This window comes from Sebastes fasciatus, chromosome 1, assembly GCF_043250625.1.
Source record: "Sebastes fasciatus isolate fSebFas1 chromosome 1, fSebFas1.pri, whole genome shotgun sequence".
Lineage (NCBI taxonomy): Eukaryota > Metazoa > Chordata > Actinopteri > Perciformes > Sebastidae > Sebastes > Sebastes fasciatus.
The window spans coordinates 33,996,173-34,021,752 of record NC_133795.1 but is presented as its reverse complement, the minus strand read 5'-3'; the positions used below and the strand labels follow the sequence as shown (position 1 = coordinate 34,021,752).

Sequence of the window (25,580 nt, the reverse complement as noted above, 5' to 3'; positions counted from 1 at the left end):
AGTTTGTTGTAAAACTGTTGAAGTATCAGACGTATAAGAAAGACTACAAATGTCGCGTAAGTGACGTCACTCAATGAAGCTGGGGTTATTGTGTTTTTAACGGGTCTCGCTCCTTCTTTCTCTTCCCAGGCTGATACTAAAGAGCAGGAGTCTCTGGATGAAACACAGCAGGTCAGATAACGTTTCATTTGTGGGACATATAAATTAGCTAGCTAGGTAGTGTTGGTGACGCATATTGTGTGAGACGAGAGATGTAGTTCAATGAGCGGTTTCACACAAAACTAACTGATACAACGACAAACTGAGACTTTATTGACTTACAAACGTGTCTTTTAAATTGACAAACATCATATGTGTGATTCATGGCGCATTTCAAATGGGATGAAATCAATATTTGTGTCTCGTCGTTGACTACATGGATGTATTAAGGTTGACTACTCTTCATATGTTTGTGTCCACCTCTGCCTCTCTGTAGTTTATCATGCTGCCTTCAGGTGCTTCAAAAAGTCGTCAATCACGACTTTGTTTCTGGCACTAACCCCTAACCCTAGCACAGGGGTCTCTAAGCAACCTGCGGCTCTTTAGCTCCTCTCCAGTGGCTCCCTGTGGATTTATAAACATGGAAATGAATAACTGTTTATTGTTTACATTTTCATTTTTATTTATCATTGTTGTAGGTCTATGGTACGACGGTACGACGGAATATTAGGGCCACATTGAGGAAAAAAATAAGAGATTACAAGAAAAAAGTCAAAAGTTCGTGAGAAAAAAAGTTGTAATATGAGAATAAAGTCATAAATTTAAGAGAAAAAAGTCATAGTATTGTGAGAATAAAGTCAATATTATAAAGTAGTAATTTTACGAGTTATTTTCTTTTTTCTCGTAAAGTTATGACTTTATTCTCGTAATATCACGACTTTTATTCTCGTAATATTATGACTTTATTCTCGTAATATCACGACTTTTATTCTCGTAATATTATGACTTTATTCTGTATATCTCAGATGTTTTTTCCCTCAATGTGGCCCTAATACTCCGTAGTACATTTGCACTTTGGCCCTCACTGCATTAGACTTATATACTATATACTTAGACTATAAACTGTGTTACCTTCATCACAATGATCAAATGTTTTGCAGATCCAGACAGAATTTTTAATTTTTTTATTTTGACTAAAATGGCTCTTTTGATAGTAAAGGTTGCTGACCCCTGACCTAACCTGTCGTTTGGGGATGAGAACAAAAAGTGAGTACATACTGACATTAAACCAGTTGCAGCAGACGTGTTGATGACGTCTCAGTTAATCTGTTAACAAAAGATGTGTAGGCCTACATTTATTTCAGCAATCATTCACAGGTTTCTGTGCCGTCCGCTGCTGTTTGGCCTCAATTGCCACATCACGTTTATGAGAGCAGCCTTATTAAAAGGATAGAAAATCATACTTTTTTTTAAATATCATTTCTAATGTTGTTGGGTTCAAATCATGGATGGTTTTCATATTTCCGGTAGTACGTGAATGGTGCAGTGGTTCTCTTTGGCCACCACTAGAGGTCGCTGACCTCCAGCGTTGAGCTGCAGGGAGGAGAGATGAGGCCTTATTATAATAACACCCTGTGAGGAGATATGAGGCATTATAATAACACCCTGTGAGCTCTGACAGTCAGGGCCCCACTGCTCTCCACAGTCATGCTCACAGATGTGGGGTCCACAGTCGATGGTAGTTTGCATCGGTGGCAAAAAGTGTTTGTGACTGCTCCATCTGCTCCCAGCTGCATGAAGAATGAGAATATAAGGAAGGCAGAAATTAGTGTGTTACAATAAGTTACACTCAAAGAGGTGTTTAATTTTACACATTTCTTTCTACACGTTGTAAGCACAGGTAACCTATCCTTTCAGTTCTTCTAAATTTACAGTTTAAAAAATGTTAGGCCCTAAATCTAAGTCACTTTGAGATGTTCTGTATCCTAATCCAACTCCAGTAATCAATCAGATTCAAGCTATTAAAGTGACTGTTTGTAACTTTCAGAAATGCTTGTTAACAGCGACACCTGTGGCCGTTAAATCCACGAAAGTCAGCATCGGGCTCGCGCTTGTGCTCGCTCTAAATAGACATGAACGAGCATCGCTCAAAACAGTGAGGCGACACACGTCAGCTAAAACCACAATATCACTCTATATTTCAGCTGCTTGGCAGTAATGTTAGCTGACCAGACGAAGGTCTCTCCATGAATCAATGCTGATCCGGTCGGTAACGAGACGATAACGTTTCTCTCTGCAGAGCCCCGTCACTTCACAAGACACGGAAAACCTCTGTTGGTCTGGAGGAGCTGCAGCTGTTATTTCTGCACAAACGTCCGCTGTACATTCACTGGATATTCTCAGAGCTACTAACTCTCCTGCAGTGTGGAGTGTGCGCGCATGCACGAGCGCGGCGTGTGAGTGAAAGCAGGCAGGCAGGCAGTGGAGCAGAGGAGCAGAGCACAGCAGAAATCTCCGGTCCTGGAGACCAAAGCTACGGTCTCCCCCGCGTCCTCCACCCGCGGCCAACACTGTTTTGCAAGACGGGCTTCACTAGATATAACTTTATGGTTTTGGTGCTTCCGTGTAGTTTGTGTCGGAGTCTGAGTCTGAACAGCGTAGCCACATGCGAGCGTGCATGGGACACCGGCCAGGATTGATTTATACGTGTAAGACGTTACAAACAGTCCCTTTAATTAATTTCTGTCGATATTATCTTCATCTGCATTCACGTAGGCTGCGAAGAATAATCTGCAGCTGAAATTCAAAATACTTCTCTCATATTACCTATAATTCCTTTGAAGCAATCAAACAACAGGCCTCTTTACTGTTTTGTGGTCACTATTACAGATTTTCTAAACCAGACCGACTGCCTGACTGCATGGCTCACCTTCTCAGCGTGCACCTCTATCAGGTTGTTGGAAGATGTGATGATAACATCCTCTGGAGAAAATTCACTCACATCGACTGTGAACTGGAATATGTCTCCAACGAGCTGGATCTTCCCCGTAGGACACGAGTGGCCTGAAACAGAAATCATTCACAGCCTGTAAATCTTGATGATGACCACATGACACAAACTGAAAGGCCGGCAGTCATCAGGTTTCTAAAATTCACTGATTTTATTTTATTTAAAATCAGGTAAAACATGCTATATAAAATCAGTTCTTTGTTTATCTGACCTGTAAACTTGCTGTCTCTACAGGTCTGCTGAGGTGATCCTGAATCTTCAGAGGAAATACCTCGACCTTTCTCCATACAGGCTCAGGAAGTGTCTCTATCTGTATCTCCGGTAAGAGGTCATTCTAATCTCCCTTGTGTCACTATATATGAGTCTTTTATAGTCTACCGAGAGCCACTGTGTGTGTGTGTGTGTGTGTGTGTGTGTGTGTGTGTGTGTGTGTGTGTGTGTGTGTGTGTGTGTGTGTGTGTGTGTGTGTGTGCGCGCGCGCGCGCGCGTGCGTGTGTGTGGTCAGTGCCTGAATGATTCAGCTGCACTGGAACATGACACGGTTTGTAGATATTCAATGTGTCAGAACGGTTGTTGAACTGTTGTCCAAGAGGTCCTAAATTTCTAGCCGCACCCCAGACCTGGAGCCTATGAGTCTTTGTGTAGGTGTGTGAAAGGGTGTGGAGCTGTTTCAGGCTGAAGGAATAAGCTATAATTATCAGGTGAGATAAACAGCATTCACAACTTATGATAAAAGGGGCAATATGACGCAATAAAGAAGCTTTTAGATCAAATTTATAATGTAATTGGGCTTTTTAAGGCTAGGATTTGTCACAAAAATGACACTGAATCCCCCAGTGAAAACCTTACAGAGGGGGAAGTTAACATGTCTGAGTGACGGTGATATGATGGAGCACAGTAATGTGTAGGTGTGACATTCTGCTCCACCTTGGCAAAGTCATCGAGGTTGATCAACTCCGTCCGGATGGCAGGCGTCACCGGGACGAGCCCTGTGAGGCTGGTAAATTATAAAGAAAACCAAACTTTTAAGGTAGATACATGTTGAGGTCTGAAATTTGATTAGATTTTCACCAGTCGTGGTGAAGTAAACATATTAGCTGACCAGAGGGTGGTGTCAGAAGAAGAAAGGCCTTTAGAAACCTATATTAGAATAGTTCATCATGTTTTGAGCATGAAAGTGTAAAGAGCTATGGACTGTATGGCATCAGTGCATACTTTATTTGTAGGCAGAAAGGTCATCATATATTAGGTCACTTCTGGTGTTGAGTGAGCAAATAATATTAAAAGTTGGCTAGACAGATGTAAGGAATACAGTTTTTATTTTATTTTTTCTGAACATTTAGGCTTGAAGTATTCGTAATATTTGTTTTATTGTCATCAGTGTTTTCATCACGTTACTATCCTAGTTTCATGTGATAGCAAGCTAATAGTTGCTAATAAGCACAAGGGACAGCTGAGGCTGATGGGAATGCCAGTCATTTTAAAGGTAAGTATTGGACAAATTACATTTTTGACCTGATGAAAAGTCACCAAAGTTCACAAATAGTGTGAATGTCTGTAACAAATTTCATCTAATACTTGAGACATTCCTTTCGAAACAAAAATGTCAACCTTGCTGGTGGCGCTAGAGGAAACGTCAGGGGATCACCAAAGTCAGTAGGGTTCATCCACAATAAATCTGTTAATATGTCTGTTCTAAAGTTCAATCCGTCCAACAGTCGTTGAGATATTTCAGTAAAAACAAATACACGTTGACTACCGAGTACAAGAAAGTGATCCAGTCACGAGGAAACACTGATTTTATTTTAAACACAAAAATATACTGCCTGCCTGGCAAATATGCGCCAGATCAGAATTATTTCTCATGTAACAAATGACATAAATACAAAATGAAATAAATATTAAATAAAAATGGACAGTTGTATTAAGACATGATGTAAACAAACAAAAGACTTGCGATAGCGAGACTAAATACAAAACATAAGAATGTGTGATTCTTTGCCCTGAGTGGAATAATCATCCCAAATTTATAAGTAAGTCTCATTGATCATAAAAATAAATGTAGAAAAACAAACAGATTTAAGGATCCAGAGCCGCTGGCAGGATAAAAGGGAGTGCTTGGATGAAAACGCCCTTAACCATGAAGAGCATTAAATATTTCAGTCATTCAGTAAATGCAAACTAAGCACTCTCACATTGTGTCACATTTTTTACTTGTTTTATAATTGTTTTATTTACTACATCACATAACTGTTCAACATATAAAACATTTTTACATAAAGATAAATTATTCGTCTTCTGTTATCATAAAGTACATAAGTGTTTTTGTTTTTTTATCTCAGTCCTTTCTGAGTGGTTTAGAGGGTCCCTTTCAGTCCCGCCACAGATGAAACGCCCCGCTGCTGAAGGGTAGCTCAGTTTCACTGCAGCCATCTTTGTCCGTGAGTGAAATGGCATGGTCGGTCAGTGCACTTTGATTTGGAGGAATGCTTAGATCATACTGCAAACACGCTGAGGGAGCTGGTCTCATCTTTCAGACCCAGGATGCTGTACGCTATCCTCTTCATGTGACCGGGCAACCGCACTCCGATGTTCCTGATGTCTCTGAAAGGACAAGATAAATGAGAACACATGAGACCCCCGTGGGACTGGTAGAGCAGTGATTCCAAATATGAAGTATCTCAACTAATTTGGGGAAAAAAATTGAAATTATGTTTCGATTAGAAAACAATATCCATATATTGCCGCTAAAAGCAATTTTTTGTAATTATTTGATTTTAATAGCACATATAAATAACATTTAACAAATCAATATAAATTAAAAAAATATATATAATAAATAATTATTTATTTAACAAATCAATATATATATATTAAATAAAAAAACATATACATATATTAAAATAAAGAAATAAAAAATTGTCACAGATAAGAAAAGTAATATAAAAAGTAAATAATCGTAGCAGAAAAAAAAAAAAAAACTAAAAAAAAAAGAACCAAAACTAAATCTTAAAGTGGCAATCTGGAAGATTTTCATTTAAATTAATGTCTGTTACGTCACCATCCATCGCCAAATGAGGCAACACAAAGGTAACTGAGCCCATGGCCCACCAATGAAAGCACTGCAATATCTATACATTTGCAGCACAGCAATCTGGACGTCTGTGGCGACATTCCCGGAAAACATGAAGCTCATGTACAATGTATAAATGGTTGAGATAGATTGCTTAAAGTAATGAATTAAACAATTCAAATAGTGAGCTAAAAGTAACGGATAACATGTTGAAATAGCTCGTTCATGTGACAGGGCTCTGGGGTTACATCAGATTTAAAAAAAGAAAAAAGGCCCCTGCAGTAGAAGTTGTGGTGGTAAAGAATGAGAGGAATGACATGGAGAGAGGAGGAGTGGAGAATTTCTGCATTCACAAACTAACAAATGGTCAAGCTGAGAGCTCAATACTCTCTCTGTGTTACTACAAAGTGTGGCCCGGTGCCAGATAAATCAGAGCTTGCACCTGTGCCATCATGTGTCCACTTACTCGTGCCTCAAGGCGAGCACCTGCTCCATGCTTGTGATCCCGGCGCGAGCGAAGCTTTCGTTGTACTGGTTCATTTTGATGGACTCCAGCCACTCCGGCACCGACCTGAACATGGTGCCGTCACAGCCGCTGGTGCTGGGCAGGCGGATGGAGACACTGTGAAGGGACAGCGGATATGACTCAGATTACTCATCATTTACTGCTACATTATGTACAGAGTGCATTTGATGATGTTTGAACAAGAGGGAACCAGTTGTACTGTCAACATACTGCGGACTGTTTTAAGAGACGTTTCAATCATTTGTAATTTTCTAACGGTAAATACAGAGATTAATACTGCGTTAGTTAAAGAAAAAGTGGGAGGATTAGTGACTTTTATAGTAGTTCTTTGTCTCTTTTACTTTGTTACCAACCCATAAACTTCAAAATAATGTTCATACCGTGGGTCGAAGTCAGCGATGGTTTTCAAAGACTCCGGGCTTCGGAGCAGTTTCTCCAAAATGTTGACGATGTCTGAGAAGCGAGGTCGCTTTGAGCGGTCATTCTGCCAACACTGGAGCATGAGCTGGTTGATCGCGGACGGGCAGTCCATCGGAGCAGGAAGCCTGAAGGCCTCGTTGATAGCCTTCATGACCTGTGGAAGAGTGAAGGCAGCGCTTAGATCTAAAGTGTATTTATGAGTGTGGTGACAGACGGTCGGAAAGAAGTGCTGTGTTCGTATGTTGACATTAACAGTTCATTTGAAGACGATGGTGGGAAACTACTCTGGATGTCAGAGCACAGACTTTCAGCGGTTATACACATTAAAGGTTGACCTGCACAGGCCAAAACAATCCTTCACCTCAACCGTGAGAGCTGGAAAGACGATGTGACAGATGAAACATACCTCATGGTTGCTCATGTCCCAGTAGGGCCGTTCTCCGAATGCCATGACTTCCCACATGACGATGCCGAAACTCCACACGTCGCTGGCTGAAGTGAATTTCCTGTAAGCGATGGCCTCGGGGGCCGTCCAGCGGATTGGGATTTTACCTCCCTGACAGAAGACAAACATTAACAAATCATATTTAATGAGTGATGGGAGTGGAAACACGAGGCGCTGACAGACCAACACTTTAGATTGGACACTTGAGAGTGAAAATACCATTAACAGTCTGGCATTTGTTACTAGCTCTCCCTGTGCTCGTAGGTTGTGAAATGTAGCCGATGATATAAACTCACTTTTGTTGTGTAAGTGCCCTCAGCATCGTCTTCCAGCACTCGCGACAGCCCAAAATCAGACACTTTACACTCCAGGTTGCTGTTAACCAGAACGTTTCTGGCTGCCAGGTCACGGTGGACGTAGCTCATGTCTGAGAGGTATTTCATGCCGGCAGCTATTCCACGCAGCATCCCCACCAGCTGGTAGCATGGAAGCTCTCCATCACGGTCCTAACGGGAAAACAAGGCAGCTATTAAATACGCTTTTTTTTAATTTATTTTTTATTTCATTGCTAAAAGATTTTTAATGTGACATAAATTAAAACTTTGATTAATTATGCAGCCCTACTTTTAACTGTCTGTGCTTCATATACATTAAAGGAATAGTTCAACATTTTGAGACTTAGATGGTAAAATCAATACAACCACTTTAATATAATCCAATATAAGGAAATATACAGAAACATAATTTCCCTTTGATCTTTGATGAAAAAAGAAAAGGACAAGGAATACAAATATTAGGGACTAAAAATATTAAGTCTAAGTCATTTGACCCTTCCCATTTACAACTAAACGCATGCACGTACCTTCAGATATGTGTCGAGAGCTCCGTTCTCCATGTACTCTGTCACTATCATGGCGTGTTTGACTGAAAATTAAAAAAGTTAGGTTTAGTGAAGGCAGAAGTATAGAAGCAGTTGATACAAATGAGTTGAGAGTGATCGTTTGACGTTTCTCTGACTGACTCACATTTGGTGACGACTCCCTCCAGGCGGATGATGTTCGGGTGCGAGAACTGACCCATGATGCTGGCCTCGCTCAGGAAGTCCTGCCTCTGTTTCTCCGAGTACCCTGGCTTCAGCGTCTTGATCGCCACGGCCACCTCCCCTCGCCCGGGAGTCTTCATCACGCCCCAAAACACTTCCCCGAACTCTCCTGATCGGCAGAGGGAGGAGATGTTAGAAACTGCGCTCTGATACTTCACTAAATGGAAGTTAAAAGATTTTTCTTTTTTAAAAAACACTTACCAACACCGACGACTTTTTGTTTGCTGATGGCACTGGGGTCAATTTCTGTGACAAACTTCTGGATGGCCATGTTAGGGTCCTCATACATGTGTGGATCAACGTAAGTCTGCAGAGGCTTGAGCTGATCTGAGGAGAGGAAATAATCACCAGAATATTAGACTAAATAATAACTTTAACTTTAATAATAACTACTATTGCATGTACAGGATTTGGTTTTCTAACCTTGTGCGAAGTAGGGATCTTCAGGTCCTCCCCTGCCGCGAGAGTTCAGTCTCCTGAGAGGAAAATATGAATAATCACTACCGGACTAAACAGGATACAGGCTGGCTATTTTAGTAATTGCAGGTCAGCCTCCAGTGAAAAAGACCAAAGCTGTATTCAATAGCAGCACCAGCTATTACTGATAAACCCTCCCTGAATATCTTTAATTTACTCCAGCTTGTGGCGGATAATCACACAGTTGGCGGGACTGTAGATAACATTTATGTGAATGACACAGGCGTTGGATGTGGATATGAAGCATGTTGTTACCAACCGTTTACGCAGCAGCAGGACGGCCACCACAATCATCAGAATGATCGCTACTCCGACTACAGCTCCCATCACCATGGTGGAGTTGCCCTGGATCTGAGACTCAGCTGTGAAAATCACAGAGAACATTTATCAGCTCAAGTATGTGACGTTTATACGGAGAGACGTTTGAGAAAGTAGTTTCTGTAGATTTTAAGGTACCTAATGATGAAGTGAGGAACTCTTGCTCCACGCTGTAGCTGCCGGGGTGTCCTTCAGGACTCAGCGCCTGGACCCTGAACATGTAAGTAGTGTCTGGGGTGAGGTCATTAATCTGGACGGAACTTTTCTCCAAAATCAGAACTGTGTAGGTAGTCACATCACGCTCCCCCTCATCATCCTGCGAAAGGAGGAAAAGTGGATGGATTAGAATAAGTTTGGAATAATTTACAACTTTGACCAAGGGGAAGGGGAAACAAAAGAGCACAAAGCACTCTGTCTTACTTTTCTGCGGTACATAAGCTCGTAGCGGTGATTGATGTGGGCCGGAGGCCTGCGAGACAGAGTCCAGGACAGAGACAGGCTGGTGGGGCCGCGATCATCCAGATGGATCAGCGTCACCTTTGGGGGATCTAACGGTCGGTGAGGGACAGAGAGCAAAATAATGGTTAGTGACTAATCATAGTCTTTGGAAATGAAAGCCTCTGGGATTCAGTGGGTCAGACTGGATTTTCCTCTTTGTGTAGTAAGCCCTTCTTTTGTATGCTGGTTTTATTGACAAATACAATATTATATGAAATAATGTCTAAATGTCTAAAAAAGAAAAATGTATGTTCTAGAGACAGCAGACCCTTTAAACAGCTCAACAAACATATTTAGAGTAGTTTTATAGTTCCTGACTTTTGCTTTTTAACATGATTTTGAACAGATGACATGTTTCAGAAGTCCGCTACAGAAAAATATGAAATATTAATGAATAAAATATTTAATTATTTGGTGTAATAATTAAGTTTTACGGTCACTTCTTTACCAACACGTTCAGTTTGTGGCAAAGGGAAGTGTTTTTTATAAGGTTTTTTGGTTTTGTTTGATTTCAAAATTATCAATATTATTTTCACTAGAGCTGCAACAAACGATTAATTTCATTGTCGATTAATCTGTCGACTATTTTCTCGATTAATCGTTAAATTGTTTGGTCGATAAAATGTCAGAAAATGGAGAAAAATGTCAATCAGTGTTTCCCAAAGCCCAAAATGACGTCCTCAAATGTCTTGTTTTGTCCACAACTCAAAGATATTCAGTTTACTGTCATATAGGAGTAAAGAAACCAGAAAATATTCACATTTAAGAAGCTGCAATCAGAGAATTTTGTACGTTTTTCTTACAAAATTAATCAATTATCAAAATAGTTGGTGATTAATGGAATAGTTGACGACTGATTGATTTCACACATAGAGCAGGGGGGTTTGTGGGACCCCAAACAATGAGGAAGTAAAGCCAATTTGAGCAGAACATCAGGTCAAGTCAAAGCAAAAAGAAAAAGCTCTCCACGTGATTGAGCTCACCTGTGTAGTCCAGAGTGGTGGTGATGGTCGCGATGGGCCTGTCGGTGCCGAACTGGGACACGCCGCTGTGAGCCTCCACCGTGAATGTGTAGTTGAGATGAGAATCCAGGTCACTAACGACGACCGTGGTGTCCCGCAGGTCTGTGGGACCTGTCTCGAAACGGATCTTCTCGCCACAGGGCACGCACGAGGCCCCGTCGCAGTGCTCGCACACCACGCTGTAGGTGAGGTCACTGCGGCCCCCGGTCACCAGCGGCGGGCTCCAGGACAGCTGCAGCCTGCCCTCTGCTGACAGCGTGATGGAGGTCAGGTCATGCGGGGCGCTGGGCGGAGCTTGGGGAGGAAGTATAAGACAGAGAACAGTTAGACTGATCTTCTAACACGCCTGTAATGACCTCACAGTTGACTTTGACACAGTAACATGAGCGTGGTTGTTACCAGAGCAGGGTGACGTAGGAGGGTCTGAAGGCGAGCGGAAGAAACCTTCCTCACATTGGCATTCGGTGGCGCCGGCTGCAGAGGGCTTGGTGTTATCAGGACAAACCTGACATAAGTCGCTCGATACAGACGGCTTGAAGTAGCCTGGTTTGCACACTGCGAGAGAGAGAGAGAGAGAGAGAGAGAGAGAGAAGGTTTGTGTTAGTTTAAGCTTGACATTAGGAGTAACAGACAAACACAGGAAGGGATGACTGATCTAAATGCAAACAATGAAGCTGTCTCTATAACGCCAGCCCGTTCCGCCCGACAGGAAGCATTTGTTGTGAGCAACCTATAATCACCGAGGCTTTGTATCCAGAGGAATGAAAAGGGATTTCCCTGACGATCTGCCTCCACTCGCCTTTTTCGCCTGAGGGCCTAATCTCAGGTCACACTGCCAGCGTCAACCGGATGACAGCGGCGCATTAAATCCGTCAGGTGATCTGATCTGCCTTTCCGCTGTGAACTCCCAGCTCATATTCTCTGGCAGATAATATTGGTGTTTTCGCCAAAGGAAACTGGTTGAGAGTCGTGATGAACATTTCAGCACAAAACAGCCTTTCCAGGGCATGGGAGGTTAATGAACGTGCAGAGTGGACAGAAACCAGAGCGCAAGAGCTGCAATTCAGTCCGAGGCTGATGTTTCCTCCCTTTCTTCCTTCCTTCCTTCCTTCCTTCCTTCCTCCTACTAACATCAGTCGCAAATTACAGCATCCAAGGTTGAATAATCAGAGGACGACAGAATCAGGAAATAGCTGGAGACGAGTGTGATTTCCAGAGTGTTTATGGAAACACGGGCCGATAAAGGGCTCCAGCACAGTAAAATAAAAAACCTTTAAAAGAATGGATCTTATGACAGATCTCCTCTCTCTGCTCTCATTCTGCTGTCTCCCTAGGGAGCGGCCTTTCATGTGGCCCCTGTGCTGGTGGCCGTGAGAAGAGGTCGGCTGAACCCTGGATTGAAGACGTGGTCGCGTTACTTCGCCATTCAGGCAGAAGGACCTTTGCACTCCAAGTACTGCCGCGGTGGAAGAGAAGGAGCAGGTTGAGTTTGAGTAGGAGGGATGAAGATGAATAGATGGATGGATGGGGGATGGGGGTTTGGGGGGGTAAAGGTCTGGAGCACCAACAGAAGTTCTCTCTGGGGAGTCACTTGGCGGCAGTGGGGGTGTAGCGGAGGTCCTTTCGCATAAGAAAAGGGGGCCAGCCCATTTCATCTTGAGCTGCAGCAGCAGGACCTCTGTCACGTACCAAAGAAACTCCGGCCCCATTCATCTATTGTCTCTGAGATTGGACAGAGTGGTGCCATAAATATGTTGCACCGCTCATTATACAGCTCGCAAATAGCGGCATGTGTGCAAAGTATGAATACAAACAATGGATTCTCACAATTTAAAGATTTTAGGGTTGAAATATTTTCATTTGATCGAAAAACTTTCATTCACCTAACTTTTTCTCTTCTTGATGGAATTTGTTTGTCTAATAGTCCCACGCTCCTTTTTGACTACGACACACACACACATATGTGAAAAGGACTTGTGATCCGCACCGGTGCATCTGTTAATTGAATCTGTTTTCTGCTCTTTGTGTCGGCCCATTGTTCTAACGAGTGGGAACACGGATTAGGGAGCTCGTTGCGTGTGTTAACAACCGGATGAAAGCGCAAAGGGAGGCGAAGCGGGGCATGTCATTGGCTAACAGCTGTCCTGTTGCTCCACTAATCCTCTTGACTAAATTACACTCCACACCTAACTAAGCAGCCACGAAACCAACCACCCTCATGCGCCAACTGTCGACCGACTCCCCCACCCTCTGACTCCGAACCGAGGACAGCCTTCTCATTTGTGTCAGTCAGCATTCCTCCTCATGTCGCTTCACTTCCTTTTCCCACAACAGTTGTGCTCCTCAGTGGAATGCACATGAGCCTGTGAGGATATCACTTTCTCTGGTTAAATGGGGAGTTGGAACAAACTAGAACATAATGATTGTGTTTTAACTTCTGTAATAAAACGTGTTTCCTGCGTCCTAATACTCAGGTCATCCTCCAGACTTTGGAATCGCAGTTTTTCCTGTCTTTCTCTGCCAGCTTCCTGTTCAGGTGCTCGGCTCAGAGTCCACCTGTGGTCAGAAACCTCAAAGACTGAAACATTCCTCTGCCGTGACTTCCTCCCCGCCTTCCTCTCTTTATTCTGTCTTCATTTTTTACAACCTCGGTTCAAGATCCACTCTTTCAAACACTGTACTTGTCTATCGATGGTATGTCGGGCTGCAACTAGCAATGACTTCCACTAACTATTAATCTTGCAACTAAAAGATTATTTGTTTGGTCTATATAATATAAAATAGATAAAAATGCTTGTCACAATTTCCTAAAGTCCAAGGTAACATCTTCAAAAAAGCTATTTTTCCCCCCCCCTTTTTATTAGAAAATAAAAAGACTTAAACAATGAATCAATCATCAAACTAGTTGTCAACTATTTCCTATCAACTAATTAAATTCTTTAAGCTGGTAAGAATGATCCGCTTTCATGTCAAAGGAACTGACTCAAAGAAGAGAGCAAACTCTGCCAGTCAAGGTGACTCGGATAAACCGCAGCCTGACTCAGTCTAACCCCTGATAGGCGTGCCGGTCCCATCCCTGTAATCTGTGGTTCCTGTCGCCTTAGCAACAGGCTCAAAACAAATACTTGCGAGGAGAAGACGCACCACTCAGGTAGTTACTCTGACACATTCACACGGCCCCTTCCTTTAGTCAATCACTGCTGTAGGTGACGCGAGGGTGAAAGAATTCCTTTCAGAAAATCCCTGCAGCGTACTGTGCCCTTCCTCCCTCCCTTGCTCCTTCCTCCTTCCTCCCTCCTCTCTCTGTACCCTCTCTCCTCCCACGTTTCCTCCAGACAGCTCAACACACCACACCCGAGGAAGCCAAAAGACAAATTCCACATACAGTATGAACACCGCAGCTATGTCTTTTACTGTATTTGTTTTTGTGTATATGTACTCACAGGTCTTTCTCGAGCTTATTTGTTTTTAAAAACAACCTGGATGGTTAAAAAGTTTACCCTCCTGTCCCTTTAAAGAAGAACTTTTTCCCTATTTCATACTACATACCAATACTATACAGTATTTCGATTTGTATACAAGAAATGATTGCGCTTTACTATTTTGGAAAGGTGCTGTACACTTGAAATCTCTTCCAAACAGAAAGTAGAAAATGTTTTTCCAAACATTTAATACCTTTTTTTTTTGGGTTTCAACTCTTTTCCAGCTTTAATTAGCTTTTCTAGTTCCACTGAGCAGTGAATTGTGGGACGACATCAACACCACATTAAAAAAACAATCCAATTCAATACACAAACTGACTGATCTTTGAGTATATGGTGTCAAATTTCCAGTGTAAATGTGGGAACTGGGACACAGCTTCTTGTACTGTACATTATCGCCTCCAGCCATCAACCTATCCATAAAACAGCCCAGCCCCATTCCTGCGTCCTGAGAAAAAGACAGCGGAAAGAATGCGCTGTTGGCCAACAGGTGAGGAGATGATGCATCGACTGGGTGGTTTTTATCTATATCACATGGGGCAATCGAAACAAAACAAACCGGTTCAGACATCCTCCTTTCCCCATGATTGCATCCTCATACTGTACTCACTTCTACACAGATATGACACAGATTTAATTTTGTTTTTGTGATAGATTTTTTAAACGAACCAAACACAATTAACATTCCTCCGTGCTCATTCCTCACACACCTTGCCAAAGTGGTGGTTGGAGGAGTTTCATTCACTACAACTCGCATGGCAGCACGTCTCAGTTGAGTGCGTGGCATATTTCTGGCAGTGCTTACCTTGGCACGAGTCCCCGGTGGTTTCGTAGCCGGCGAGACACTGGCACTGACCCACGGGAACCACCCATTCGCCCTCAGCTGTGCAGTAGATGCGCGGGGTGGCCTGACTGACGGCATTCTGCACACAGGCTCCCTCCACCTCCCTGAGAGCGTCCGCCACCGTCTCCGGGAAGGCCGCCAAGCTCTGCACCGTGGACGGGCACGTCTTGTAGTACACTCTGACAGACAGCAGCGCCACACAGGCGCCCATGTCCTGAAAGGCCAGGTAGAAGCCCTTACTAGACAGAGGCCCCACGGTCCTCGTCTCCGTGTTGACCTTCTGCACGCGGTCCCGCGTGACCTCATCAGGAGCGATGGTGGCCACTTTGCGGAACTGGCCTTTACGGAAGTTGGTTCCCACGTCGGCATCGGCCTCTGAGATGAAAAGGTTGAAGGTTTCTTTGCAGGCGACAGAAGCACCATCAAAAGTGTTGCAGTCTCGCACGATAAAACGGAGCTCCACGGAGACTCGTGTCGTCCCCGGGCGCCGCTGGATGAATGTTGTGCGTAACCAGTTGTCCTGTTCAGTAGAGTCTATGCTGCAAACAGTGTAGGTGTAGAAAAGTGAGCCGTTCACCACCGTCTGGACTATCTCCCACTGTACAACAGAAAAAGATAAAGACAGAGGAGGGGGATTAGTTTAAGGGGCAAAAGTCGCGGTTACCAAGCTACAATAATGAAAGGAGAGAAATATCAGTAAGTATACGGTTCAGAGGCTTTGTTCAGGCTGAGAAGCAGTTTTATTGATGAGACACCTCTTCCCTTCATGCTGACTGAGGAGCTCATAAAGTGCAGAAGTGAGCTGGAGCTTTTTTCCACACATTAACATTATTGGCCTGGACATGTGCCGTGCTCACGACGTGTGTGGTTTTCCACCAACACACGATGAGGGTCCATGTGTGTGTCACACACACACACACAGAAAAATCCAGCAAACACTGTAGACTACCAACTAAAATTTATGGCAGCTTAAATGAGGTTTATATGCACAGTGGCAGCAAAATTGGCAGCAATTAAGAGTTTTTAAGAGAGGGAAGCAATGACGAGCAGGAAGATTAAAAGCCTCCATTTAACATTAAAATTTAACACCTCATATGTTAGCGCTGCAGTGGGCTACTGGGGTGTTTCAAGAAATACATCAATGCTCAACCTTACCTGTTGTTAGAAAAGAGAGGCAAAAACATATATATTTACACTGTTTCAAATAAGTTAAAATGGTATCATTAGATTCTTTAAAGTCTGGGATTTTCATAGTTACACATATTATATTTTGACCAAATTGAATACTAAATTTCAGGCAATTACTTGTGATTACTAGGCTGTGTATTTGTAAGAATCTGGCGATATGGTACATATCATGATACAGGGGTTATGATTCAATATATTGCGATAGTGTAAGCAAGGCGATATATTACGAATTTTTTAAAATCTAATTTTAGGAAAACTGTCACAGTATAAAGAACACAATGCCATGTACATAAAATTAAGTTAAAAAAAAGTTGAAATCAGAACAGTGGAATCTGTATTTGCATTTCTCACAGTCCCTGTAACATCCAACATCATAGCTCTACTTTGAGAGGGCACATAACTTTGCAAATTAAATAAAGTATTAGCTGAGTTAATCTTTGCATGTAAACTGTTAATTAAAACTCAAAACAGTTTTTTTGAGAGTCGATACAGTCTCATAAAACATAATATCGCACCCCTAGTAATCACTATCCAACTTCTATAGTCTACACTGCATTTAGGAAATAAACTGTTCAAATTTGCCGAAGCCAAGACCACAAACAGTCATCCCTGGTTTACATCTAAGAGTAAGGAAGCCAGATTAGAACAAAGCAAAGTTTGACGGACGAGGGGGAAATCCCATCAGATAAAACGAGAGCCCTTTAGATCTTTGAGAACGTAAGAAGAAACGTGGCCCACACAGTGGAAGTGGCCGTGTCCTGCTGCTTTTTTTAGATGGAAAGCCACTGAACTATAGATAGAGGGATGGTTCTCCACACATGGACCAGTCTCTCTTTCTCTTTTACTCACGTCTGGCCACGACTTACTACACGGATCAACTCGCTGCTGTTATCTCTAAATTCAGAGAGGAATCACAAGGAAATCTTAACATTTAGTTCAGTGTTGGAGTGATGTCCTGTGAATCGGTACTGTAAATTTAACTGTAGGTTGACAGTTTGATGGCTTTCATAAGTTCTTTATGAAAGGGTAGCGTTAACACAAGACTAGATGAGCTCTGCCAAACCTCATGGAGCTGCCACTCATTCCATCTGTCCCTTTGAGAGCTTTTTAAGTGGACTGAATGAGCAGAAAGAGGCCTCGCTTATTGTTAGCTAAATCAAATTCTCACACATCTTCATTTGTTGTCTTTCACCAGAGAAAGACAGTTTCAAGTCCTGGACCTGAAGGCTTAAAAATGCCTGTTGAGGTATAAATACTCACTCCGTCCTCATGTGGCAACGTCAACCAGCCCAACTCTGATCCTGAAGCTCTCATATCCAGCAACACTTCTACAGAGACAAAATATACGACATAGTTATACGACAAGCACAGAATGACACTCGATGCATTAAAAACAAATAAATAGATATTGAGTTATTAGAGAAAATGTTTAACAGAATACACTCTCTGGCACAGACATTGTATTTGTTCATACAGTAAAGGCTGTAAAGTAATTAGAAAGTGACTGTGATTTGACTGAATCCTCTGCCTTGATCTCAGGGGCCAGCAATTTTATGGGGGGCACATGCCAGGCTTTGACAGACTAATCAAGCATGTCGGTCGGATTCAGGACTTCATTTACCGTGTCCTCCAGGTCCAGGATACAGGACTAATAATGTCTGAGAAAGGCGTGGGCAGTTAAATTGCCATGACTGAGAGAAATACATGAATCTGTAGCACCAGTGACACAAAAAAAGTCTGACATGTTGAGACATCTCACAGATGCCCTTTAACCCTAACTTGACAAAGGCCAGTATGACAAATAAGTAATTCACTTAAAAACACTGGTAGGCCTATATTAAAAAGTGGTAATTGGTTCGCTGACAAGGGTAGTAGGCACCCACTCCTTTGTCATTTTTAAAAATATTTTTAATATTATTATTTATTTTATTTTATTATTATTTTTTTCTTTTTTTCTGTTGGTAAGGCAATACACTCTTCTGTGAACCATAAATTAGTATTATATGACAGAAAAGTCCGACATGTTGAGGCATCTCACAGGTGCCCTTTAACCCTAACTTGACAAAGGCCAGTATAACAAATAAGTAATTTAATTAAAAACACTGGTAGGCCTATATTAAAAAGTGATAATTAAAAAGGGTAATAGGCACCCACCCCTTTTTCATTCATATTTTTAATATTATTATTTATTTTATTTTATTATTTTATTATCTTTTTTTCTATTGGTAAGGCAATACATTGTTCTGTGAACCATAAATTAGTATTATATGACAGATTGTTTATTACAAATGTATCATTATAATTCTTATACTATACTATACATTTAATTTATTCTAAATAGTTTAGACAAAGTTCAAATAGTAAAGGAGTATTTTCAAAAGAGGCATTTACCACACTATATTACATGTTTTTGTACTGACTGAAAAACAGAAGTAAAAGTCCTCTATAAATCACCTTTAACTAAAAACAGAAGTAAAAGTCCTATAAAAGCACCTTTAACTAAAAACAGAAGTAAAACTTAGAGCAGGCTCTCAGATTCCAGCCTCCTGACTCACTATGTGCGGTTAAAGCCAGGCTACTCTTTAAGATACTTTAACAGTCTTTTTACACCAAAAGAGTGATAAACTTACGTTCTTTGGACTGCAGGCTGATAAATACTTGACTGAAGGATAAAAAAAGGAACAGGACGAGCCGACGGAGCGCCATGATTCCACACAACTTGTATAAAAGCCGTGTTTTTGCTGCTCTCCTCCGTCTAGTCCCGCTGGCTGCTCTTACTCCAGATCCTTGACTCTACCGGCTCAGTGAGCAGCAGCTCATTCACTAACAGGTGGCGTCATCGCCCCGCCCACCGACAGCTCTGGAATGTTGAAGGTCTCCATATAAGGTCATAGAGGGGCGGGGCCACAGGGCTGGTAGACCGCACCTGTTTCATTGAGAAGATATGAAGGCCTTCATAAACTGCACTGTCACTGCAGGGATGTATGTTTGATTAATAAGTCAATACCAAACTCTTGTAAATTACTGCTCAGTGCGTCCAAAAATATACATACTGCTGTTTATTCACACAAAAGTGTGTTGAACGATAGTACACATATTGAGTATGTAGTGCGTAGTATGTGATTTTGGACGAAGCCGAAATCCGATAAAAAGCGAAAAGAAAGCCGATATAAACTGTTTTAAAAATCTGTTAAAGTCTATTGTTTTATGTTCAGACATATTGTAAAATTACAAAGAAAAACAATGTATGACTAAAATTACAATATATTTACTTATGCACTGAAAAATGAACTTCCATGGCCTCTGCCATTTCTGACGTCAACAAACACGTCACAACTGTGTCAAGCAGTGATGGAAGAGGTACACAGATTTATTAAAGTAAAAGTAGAAATACCCCAACGTAAACCAGCATTTAAATGTGCTATCAAAGTAAATGTAGTCTATTATCAGCTCAATGTGCTTAAAGAATCAAAAGTTAAAGTTTTTATTATGCAAATGAACCCTCCCAGAGGATGTTATTGTATTTAATCAGCGGTAGACTTAGATCCCTTACTTAAGTAAAAGTTGTACTACCACAGTGTTAATACTCAAAATCAAAAATGTAGCTACTTAACTAAAAGCACATAAGTGTTACAAGCAAATATGAAATATACTTAAAGTATCAAGTTATATTATAGTATAGTCATTATGCAGATTCACCTTTTTTAGAGCTGGCGTGGAGCTAAGTTTAAATACTTTACATATTATTGGGTAGATTGATCGATATCAACTCATCCTTCTTTAGCAGTTGATCATCTGTTTTATATCAAATATTATCCTGTAGAGTAACTATTACTACAACTATAACTAATATACAACAAAGAAGAAAATATACAACAATGTGGAGTGGATAAAGTACTGACATATGGAAATATTCATCCAAATACAAGTACCTCAAGGAAGGCTACAGTAATAAAATGGAAATACACAAGTAAAATGTAAGTTCCATGAAACTGTACTTAGACTAAATACAGTATAGTGGTGTAAATATATAGTTCACTTTCAATAGAACAATAGTTCTAAACTTGGTAGTTATTAAAAGATTAAAATGAATAGTAAGCTTTTGAAATATGATTTTCTCAAGGTGAATAATTCATATTTGATGACTTGTTTCTTGTGCTATTGTTTTATGTGTATTATGTGCAAGGAGAATGTGAATACACTGAATTGAACTCAGTTGCATTATTAAAAGCTGAGCTTGAAGCATTTTTAAACAAAGCAAAAGAGACTTTTTTTTCTAACATACATTAAAATGTTATCATTCTTCATTTGAGTCTTTCTTTGAGTTTATCTGCATGAACTGTAGAGTTGGTGTCTTGCGCATGGCATGATAATTGAATTAAAGATAGGCCACCAAGCTGTACCATAGTGTGGATGTAAAGGATCCATTCTAGTCCTGCTTGGGTACATTTTGCACTTGGTGTTTAACTATACATTTAGAAACCTTCTTGGGTGTTTTACCGGTGCTGGGATATTAAGTCCTGGTTGTAGGCTAAATGTTGCAAACAATGCGTGTCAGTAATACAGTACAAATATGTTTGGGCTTTACTAGTCTTTCAAAGTGAAAGTGTTTAAGCTGGACAATCTTTTTGGACCGTCTTCCAAGTAATTGCCTGAATCGTCCACATCTCGTCCAGGACTTGTCTTTCCCACGACTGGTAAAGGAGGGGTCAAGTGGGAGGGGGTGGTCTGGTATGAATATATGACTACTAATGAGACGCTCCTCATAAAGAACCTTACAATTTCGGTATGAATATGCGACCACAAAGAAGATCTGACAATAGCATCACCTAGCAACTCTTATCTGGAGGAATTTCAGAGTCAAGTCTTCTCTGTGAAGCGCCGTGTACTTGGAGAGAAGAGCCCCTCCATTTGAGAGCCAAACACAGCCCGCCACCCTGACAAAGACCCCCCAAAAAAACCAACTGAAGAGGCGGACATTGTCTTGTCCAACGTTACCATACACGGACATTAATCATACAACAGACAGAGTGAAAGATGTTGGTGAAATAATAGATTAACAAGTTAAGTGTGGGCTGAATTATGGCTTCCTGACCTTCAAATGACAATTACTTCAACTGCTTACAAACACAAATTGTAGTTTAACATGATAAGTTTCATTCTGACAGGACGGGAAAAGCAGGAGTAAACTGGCGTCTTCCTGTTGAATCATGCACTGCAATTAAAGATGAGTCGCTTTTCTTATAAGGACATTTAGTTTCAGGTTGAACTTGTTTCTCTAAATGGTGAGAGAGGTTTCATTTTTAACACGATTCCTCAAGCGGTCTGTTTGAATTCTCTTTTCCTCGACTGTTTGTCAACTTAAGCTTGCACAAATATTAGTTTGTTCATTGTTCAAATATCAGTTGTTTTTAGTAACCAAATTTCAGTTTTATGTCTCTATCTGCTTTTCAATCCACAAAGCTCTGACACCACGCTTTAAGATCCAGATATCCTTCACTTTCAAAATGATCCGACACACTTTGTTTTGAGTGTGAACTGCCACTTGAAGGAAACTTCCATCTTAAGCACTCGAGCAGGCCTTTCTCTCCTGCTCTCTTTATTGGTTTTGATACACACTGAGGTGCGCTAAGGTGTTATTTTCGAGTGTGTTAACGCTCAGACTCCGAGAAGTGGTTTCTGTTGTCATCCAGCTCTCGGCGGTGTCAAAGGTTAACACCCCTCTCTAACACACAAGTATGCAAATGCTTTCATTACAATACAGGCTTCTTTTTATTCACCTCAGACCAGTGCATGCGTGCTGCTGGAGAGCAGACCTCACATCGGCGCTGAGCCCTCCGGGTGCCCAAACACCCCCTCCCCGCTGCCCCTCTGGTCCCGAGCTTCTGAGGGTGATGACAACACAAAAGTGCTTCACACTGGGGGCTGGGTCTGCATTTTGTGGGTCAGTGAATAGCAGGCTGAGGCAGCAACGCCATGTCATTCAGACCCGACTCCCCTCGCACCCCCCTGCTTTCCTTACACTTCTCGTGGTATCAGCAAACAGAGAGGTGGGAACACTACTGAAAGCACCGGGGAGTTTTTGTGTACTGCCAACATAAAATGCTCCTACTGTTTTCCACCATTCCACCGTCTCAGCGAGCGCCCCCCCCCCCCAAAAAAACCCTTGTTAAGAGATGATGGATTCACGCCTTTTGTACGTTTTCATGACTATAGCTTAACCATCAGTGGTGGAAGAAGTACTCAGCTTATTTACTTAAGTAAAATAGCAACGCCACACAATAACCAACAGCAAACACAAATAAAAGTCTTACTTTTAAAATTTCACTTAAAGGGACTGTAAGTTTTTACGTGTATAAAAGTTTTTTAATAATTTTTTTATTGCTAATGTTTGAACAGATTATAACCTAACCTAAAAAATTAGACTCTCCGCGCCTTTCAGCCTGTAGACTGCTTTTAATGTAAAGAATGCAGGCGTTTTTTTCCGGGAAAATCCAACGGATGTGACGTTGCGAGTGCCTTTATTTTCAGCTCAGCCTCAGGGCTAACAATGTGCAACTAACCACTAACGCCAACAAACAACCAGCCCCAACTCAGACTCCAACTCAAACTCCACGGAAGCCTGAAAAACACAAAGTTATATCTAGTGAAGCCCGTATTGCAAAACTTTGATTCATGGAGGGACATTCATTCGGATTTGTTTATCAAAACGGACCCCAAGCTGACAAAATTCCTATTGGACAGGTAAGCTAACATTACCGCCAAGTATTTGAAATATATAGTGATATTGTGGTTTCAGCTGTCAATCACGTTCATTCTGGTGTGTGAGTTTTGACCGATGCTCGCTTGCGTAGTGCGAGCACAAGCAACAGGACGCTGTCTTAACAGCCACAGGTGTCACTGTTAACAAGCAATTTCTGATTCTTATGTAGAGCCCCTTTAAGTAAAAGTACAGAAATATTTGCAACAAAATGAACTTAAAGTATCAAAAGTATTCATTATATAGAATAGATTGTCGGTGTTTCATTATTCTGTTATGCAATTATTTTTATTGATGCTTTAACATGTAAGCGTACTTTAATGTTGTAGTTAGCTAAGGGTTTTAACTCCTTCATTGGGCAGTTTAACCCATAACAATGCATCATATTTTGCAAAATTATCACGTTTTGAATGAAAAATTTTGAACTGGAAAGTAACTACTAAGTGTAACTGTTAAATATATGTAGTGGAATAAATAGAGCAATATTTACCTCAATGTACACAGTTACACAGTTTCACCATTTCTAACAGTGCCTGAGTATATTTATTTTTTATTCTTGGTGCTAATTCAGTCTTTTCCTACTTGTTTTTATTGTTAAATAAAAAAAATCCCATTTGTCTCAGTATATGATGCATCATAATTTCATGCAGTTTCGGAAAAGCTAAATTTCTCAGAAGTTGGAATAAACAATTTAATCTTTTTAGTCATAGAAATCATAGTAATTATACTTGTGATGAAATAAAGGAGAGCTTTCTTCTTCAACTATGTATCCTGGTGAAGGAAAGCTTGGTGACTTCAGCCTGATAATCAGCACTGAAAACACCGGACATGTGGGTTCTGATTCAGAGGTCTGGAGCGAGACTAAAGGAGACATTGCATTTTTTAGATAATCCTGTTGTTTTTAAACATTTTTTATGAGCCTATGAGGTAGGACTTTTCAACCCACAAAGGAGTGTGTAATCCTTCTGATAACATAAAAAGCACACAAGGCAAAAACAATCAGATGTGACGACAAAAACACGAGATATCTTAGACCAACAACCACGACATTGTTCAGTTCACTACTTGTATTGACACAATATGAAACCATGTACTGATAAGCTTTACACAAATAAACTAGTCACTAATCTCTGCAAGTTCAATACGGGTACATAAATACCTTCACAAAAACTGAATAAAAACCACGCGACCACATATTGTAAAGTAACTGAAGTGTGCTCTAATAATTACGCCAACCACCGTCCTTTTATGTTCCTGACAAACAGGATGGATGTTGTGGAAGCTTCTTTATTCTGTGCTCTGTTGTCTGGACTGAAAAGTGCATTGTTTTTTCCCTCCGTGTCCTCATTCATTTCGTTTTAAAAGCTCCACAGGCCACCTCTGAAAAAAACACTACCTCTCTTCATTGGAATTTGGGGTGGGCGTCTGTTGTCTATGTGGGCTATTTTGTGTGCAGCGTAGCATGCAGAAACAAAAAGAAGAACACGCTCCGACAAGTTTTTGTCTTATGAAGGGAAGAAATGTGAGAATGCGGTTAAAAACACGGAGCATTAGTCATAAGTACATACCCGGATCAGTCATCGCTGCCTGCATTGGCACTGACCTCATCAAAGTGCAGTGAACTCTGCAGGTATAGACAGATATTTTTAGTAATAATCCAAACAAAGATTGTCTCACCTTTGAAATATACCGCTACTAATTACCTTTGCCATTACAGTATCAGATAACCACCCACAAACAACCATAAACAAATCCGCCTTTCTTCATTGCTCAACATTATGTTCTCTTATTAAGGTGTAACAGGTTGTGTATTCAAATGTATCCCAGGCTGAGGTCACTATAATCCTCCTCGTCTGGCAAGTAAGAGTGGGGGGGGTACGACTGAGAGTGAAATCTCCTTCAGTAAAGACCCGTGTTAAATGTAATGGGTGTTGGCAAAGGGGGCCTAATAAAGATGACAGCACACATTTATATGCATTCGTTTGTGTGCTCAGCTTGACGAAGTCTGCCTCGCAGGCTTAACAAAGGAGAGGAAGGAAGCCAGGGGCTTTTGGGAATGCCTGAGGGGGGTGGGATGACAACACACACACACACACACACACGCACACACTTACACAGTAAGGCCCTCCAGCTTGCGTCCTGTGGTCTCTCAAGTCTGAAGTTATAGCAGTGACAGCTGGGCTAGCACGCTCTGCATGGGCTCATTCTCTCTTTAGCAGCCAACCCCTCCTCTCTCCACACACACACACACACACACAAGCACACGCACACACACACGGTGTGTGACACACACTCTCAAACAAGCGCACACACACAGGATGCTCCATCCTGTTTACTGTTTACATTTCACAGTGGCCGGCCAACCTGGGAGGTGATCACAGACATTACAGCTGTTTGTAAGGTATTGATGTGGGATGGTGTGTGTGTGTGTGTGTG

At 41.4% G+C, this 25,580-nt stretch overlaps 2 protein-coding genes across 2 annotated transcripts; both read right to left on the bottom strand.

The window, feature by feature from the left end:
* Positions 1 to 1,621: 1,621 nt before the first annotated feature.
* On the bottom strand, positions 1,622 to 3,473 carry LOC141777530 (heat shock protein beta-7-like). The gene is made up of 3 exons (XM_074651849.1): positions 3,201 to 3,473; positions 2,909 to 3,042; positions 1,622 to 1,769 (listed from the first exon to the last, which is right to left on the bottom strand). The coding sequence occupies exons 1-3, from the start codon at positions 3,274 to 3,276 to the stop codon at positions 1,632 to 1,634; spliced, it is 348 nt and encodes a 115-aa protein (XP_074507950.1). The 5' UTR covers positions 3,277 to 3,473; the 3' UTR covers positions 1,622 to 1,631.
* Positions 3,474 to 4,770: 1,297 nt separating this feature from the next.
* Positions 4,771 to 19,189, bottom strand: epha2a (eph receptor A2 a). Its single transcript, XM_074645092.1, has 17 exons — positions 19,015 to 19,189; positions 17,645 to 17,712; positions 15,158 to 15,794; positions 11,270 to 11,425; positions 10,832 to 11,164; positions 9,771 to 9,898; positions 9,489 to 9,666; positions 9,292 to 9,394; positions 8,979 to 9,031; positions 8,757 to 8,882; positions 8,479 to 8,664; positions 8,316 to 8,377; positions 7,750 to 7,959; positions 7,415 to 7,564; positions 6,969 to 7,162; positions 6,529 to 6,684; positions 4,771 to 5,593 (listed from the first exon to the last, which is right to left on the bottom strand). Exons 1-17 carry the CDS (start codon positions 19,088 to 19,090, stop codon positions 5,485 to 5,487), a joined length of 2,925 nt encoding a protein of 974 aa, XP_074501193.1. The 5' UTR covers positions 19,091 to 19,189; the 3' UTR covers positions 4,771 to 5,484.
* Positions 19,190 to 25,580: the final 6,391 nt, after the last annotated feature.

Coding starts and splice junctions, on each gene's coding strand:
- LOC141777530 (XM_074651849.1), bottom strand. CDS start 3,276: ATGGAGAAAGGTCGAGGTATTTCCTCTGAAGATTCAGGATCACCTCAG. Junction 3,043..3,200: donor TAGAGACAGCAAGTTTACAG/GTCAGATAAACA, acceptor TTTCTGTTTCAG/GCCACTCGTGTCCTACGGGG. Junction 1,770..2,908: donor TAGAGGTGCACGCTGAGAAG/GTGAGCCATGCA, acceptor TTCTTCATGCAG/CTGGGAGCAGATGGAGCAGT.
- epha2a (XM_074645092.1), bottom strand. CDS start 19,090: ATGGCGCTCCGTCGGCTCGTCCTGTTCCTTTTTTTATCCTTCAGTCAA. Junction 11,165..11,269: donor TCCTACGTCACCCTGCTCTG/GTAACAACCACG, acceptor TTCCTCCCCAAG/CTCCGCCCAGCGCCCCGCAT. Junction 9,032..9,291: donor GTCCTGCTGCTGCGTAAACG/GTTGGTAACAAC, acceptor TTTTCCTCTCAG/GAGACTGAACTCTCGCGGCA.